General features: G+C 34.7%; 1 protein-coding gene across 1 annotated transcript; it reads right to left on the bottom strand.

Annotated features, from left to right (window-relative positions):
• Window positions 1–340: 340 nt before the first annotated feature.
• LOC133286280 (GDSL esterase/lipase At1g33811) lies at window positions 341–3,420 on the bottom strand. Its single transcript, XM_061483678.1, has 5 exons — window positions 3,151–3,420; window positions 2,758–2,882; window positions 1,961–2,209; window positions 820–1,075; window positions 341–723 (listed from the first exon to the last, which is right to left on the bottom strand). Exons 1-5 carry the CDS (start codon window positions 3,413–3,415, stop codon window positions 506–508), a joined length of 1,113 nt encoding a protein of 370 aa, XP_061339662.1. The 5' UTR covers window positions 3,416–3,420; the 3' UTR covers window positions 341–505.
• Between the last annotated feature and the right edge of the window lie 254 nt (window positions 3,421–3,674).

Below are 3,674 nucleotides of genomic sequence, written 5' to 3'. Positions count from 1 at the left end.
CTTATACCATGTTAGAATGATTAGGCCTAACTCAACCCCAAAGCTCATGAGGGAAGGATTGTAATATTGTTATGAGGGTACTTAGCCCATATATTTAGCATATGAGATATATCTTAACATGTCAGAAGAATCCAACTCTCCTATAAACTTAAGTTGGACACATGAATAGTTTTATTATACTTCAACCATGTCCCCTAACGCAAGCTCCCTTCAAATTTGAGTTGTGAATAATGAATGAATAAACTCATGTATCTGGTGCTGAAGTTCAAATTTTTTCAATAAAAGAATGGAGACCAACTTGTGACTTAACCACTCAATCATCTTTATTAATTTTGTAATTGTTCCTACACAATGGGATCATAGGTGTACAAAGGAAATCAAATGACTTAAGCAACAAGAGCATATTCTTACTAGACAAGATCATGAATATTATGATCAATCAACAAATTGCACTGCATAAACACCACACAAACACACAAAATTAAGCATATAGCTCAACTTCTTTTTACAGCATTGCCAATTGTTGAATATTAATGGGAGAAGTATATGATTGCGAACTGTACGTAGCCTTAGCCAGTAAGATATTAGCCAACTCAGTGGGGTGGAAAGCATCCCAGAACAAGTACTTGCCACGATCTTGACATGGTTGTTGCAGAGGAAGGCAAGTAATTTGCCCATTGTTCCTGCCAACCCCACAGCATCCCTTGTCTATAACATCAAAACCTGTGTGATATCATATATATACAAAGTCCAAAATCAGCTTTAGTGAACCTGTGTTTTATCATTATTAAAAGGCTTGTCTAAGCTAAAGAGAATTACCAGATGAGGTTCCATTTGAAGATAAATCTTGGCTGCTTTGATAAGAATCAACAAATACAAACTTTGCTCCTGGAAGCTGCCCTCCATTGAAATTCTGAACCATTCTCTTAAGACCTGAGTTAAATAACAAGATGGCATCGTTGATTTTCTCATTGCATCTGTTGTTACCATGTATACGGGCTAGTTGATATGGTATGCAGCCAATTTGACCAACTGCTGTAACGATCACTTTTCGTGCTCCTAGTGAATATAATTGCTGCACAATTTTAAGTGAACAAATCAATATAATCTATCGAAAGGAAATGCAAAAAAAAAAAAAATTGAGTCATTCTTAATAAGATTAAGAATACAAAGCAATTAGCCAAAGTAGAATAATTGAACTAAGGAATAATAAGAGAAAACCACATACCCCAATGTTAACGCTAGTTATCATGGAAGTTATTTTGCATGTGTCTGCGTGTGTAACTTAAACAACTTTATAAATTTGGGCATCCAAAAGTTCATCACATTTTGTCAAAGTAATTGGTTCTGATCTACATTAGCTCAAATTACATGTTCAATCAATCGGCCACCCCATTATCTTGCCCCTATATTATGTTCATAGGAATGAAATTGTTTGATTTTATAATAAAGGTAAAACCTCTCAATAAATAAAATATTAAACCCTACATGTACATACTTCTGAAACCTTACCTTTTTTTTTTTTTTTTTGCCATTGTGCATATACACCATCCCCGTTAACTCCAAGCCTTCTTTTATATGTACAGTGATTTGTTAACCCTTCTTTTTCTGTGCACATTGATTTGTCAACTCTTTCGGTTGTCTCTTTTATAGAAGAAGATTTTTTGTGGGACGGGACCATGGTAGTCCCTCCCAAAAATAGAAAAAAAGGAGAGACGGAGAAGGAAAAAATTAAAAAGAAAAGGGTAAAAATGAAAGAAAAATTTCCATTTATATAAAAGAGACCACTGAATAAATGGTGGGTCTGGAGCATGTTAAATTTTTTCCTTTCATAGACCACGCTAACTTACAGATCTCACATTTGTCACGATCCACTCAAATCGAACAAAAATTATTGTCCACATGACACTGTGCAAGCTATATGTTGAGAGTAGTTAAGAATCAGATGTTAATAACTTACAGCTAACTGGCGAGCATAATCTTGAAGAAGGATGGATGCAAAAGCTGTTGTAGTATAATTTGAGCTAGTTGAATAAAAGTCTGGCATAAAATAGTTATTCAGGTAATCATTGCTTCCCATCCCTGAATAGAATATACATTGTTTTAGGTAGCTATTAAGCGCATCATTGTCTCCTCTGAAGAAACTCCTCAACTGCTGCACTGTGTATCCAAAGTTAGCCACTTGCCCATTCATTGATGTATGAGCCCCCTGCATATGGTTACATAGGAAAATCAGAGTAGGTGGACCAGGATATATTGAGACTCACATAAAGATATGTTATAGGGTGTGTATGGTTCAGTTCGGTTGAATCAAACTGAAAAAAGTGGTTTGATTCGGGCAAACCGAACTGGTTTAAAAAGTGATTCGGTTTTTGAACCAGTTCACAGAAAATGATCTGGTTCTAAAATTGATTTGGAAAAATGTGGCGCGATTTGATTGGATATTTGGATTCTCGATTTTGTTCGATTTATTTAATTTATCCACATTTCTAAAAGTGAGTATGGTTTGATTCGATTCGGTTTTTATCTTGAATCAAACCAAATTGGTAAAGTGGTTGGATTCTTGGACCAAACCGATTTTAAAAAAATGATTCGGTTTTTAAACTTATTCAAAAAAAATGGTTCGATTCTTGAACCAGTTCAATAACTTTTTAATGCGATTTGGATTAGTCCACAACTGAGTTTGTTTTATTTGATTTTTTTCCAATACCCCTAATATGTTTTATGAAAGGACTATAAATATAAGCAATTGCATACCAGGTTACTGCCTGTTTCATCTCTGATGCCTGCTGCTCCAGATGCATAATTGGCTCCTCTTAATAGTGCCAAACCCCTAGTTCTTGAATAAGGAGGAATATAAGTTGGAAAACCCATAAGCTGAGCTGCAATAATCAATTGTTAATAAGAACTCAGCATGTTACTGCTATTTGTTAGGGTAAGCATATAATTTACTTTAACTACTATTAAAATTCCCAAAAAAAAAAACTAGATTTTTAAGCTATGCAACATAAAAAGTGGAAATATTATAACTTGAATAACAACAACATATCACTAATTAATCACGTGTTATTATTCTATAGTTTTCTACATGATTATTAAATATTGTTGACTAGCTTAATTAAGAAAGCAATGAAGGTATTGAATTATTACCTAATGCATCAACATAAGTGCGACCATTGGTGAATCTGCCAGTGGCACCTTGTGGGAAGTCAATGCCATAAGGCCTGTAATTAGCCCTGGCAAGGGTTAGTATCCCATTGTTGTTTCCATTATCAACCAATGAGTCACCAAATATGAAGAAACATGGTACTTGTTGCCCCGGCAGTGGTCTTGGCTGAATCTGGGACAAGCAACTGGCACTTAGGCCCAACCAGATACATGTGAATGTCAAAACCACATCTCTAAAATGCTTCATCTTAATTTGACTGATTTTTAAGCACAAATGTCCATAAACGGAAATGCTTCATCTTATATGGTCCTTTGAGATAGTTGTATATATGATCATATTTATGACATTCATGAGATAAGTAAGTATTTTTTGATAATTGGTTGGGCAAGTATGATAACGGGAAAAGAAGCTTTTTGGTTGGGTAATTATGGGTTCTTAACATTTAACATGAAATTTGCTTTACAATCTGTGATTGGAGGCTACATCCCGTGACCAATATCCTGGA

The sequence above is a fragment of the Gastrolobium bilobum genome, unplaced genomic scaffold, assembly GCF_033153095.1.
Source record: "Gastrolobium bilobum isolate Gb01-03AN ecotype WA unplaced genomic scaffold, APGP_CSIRO_Gbil_v1 utg3566, whole genome shotgun sequence".
NCBI lineage: Eukaryota > Viridiplantae > Streptophyta > Magnoliopsida > Fabales > Fabaceae > Gastrolobium > Gastrolobium bilobum.
Note: the sequence above shows the minus strand (reverse complement) of the source record. Positions and strands in the feature narration are given on the sequence as shown.

What these genes read in the sequence shown, in the direction of transcription:
- LOC133286280 (XM_061483678.1), bottom strand. Translation starts at nt 3,415, where the DNA reads ATGAAGCATTTTAGAGATGTGGTTTTGACATTCACATGTATCTGGTTG. An exon ending in CACTTATGTTGATGCATTAG is followed by an intron (nt 2,883 to 3,150) that starts GTAATAATTCAA and finishes TGATTATTGCAG; the next exon opens with CTCAGCTTATGGGTTTTCCA. An exon ending in ATTATGCTCGCCAGTTAGCT is followed by an intron (nt 1,076 to 1,960) that starts GTAAGTTATTAA and finishes AAAATTGTGCAG; the next exon opens with CAATTATATTCACTAGGAGC.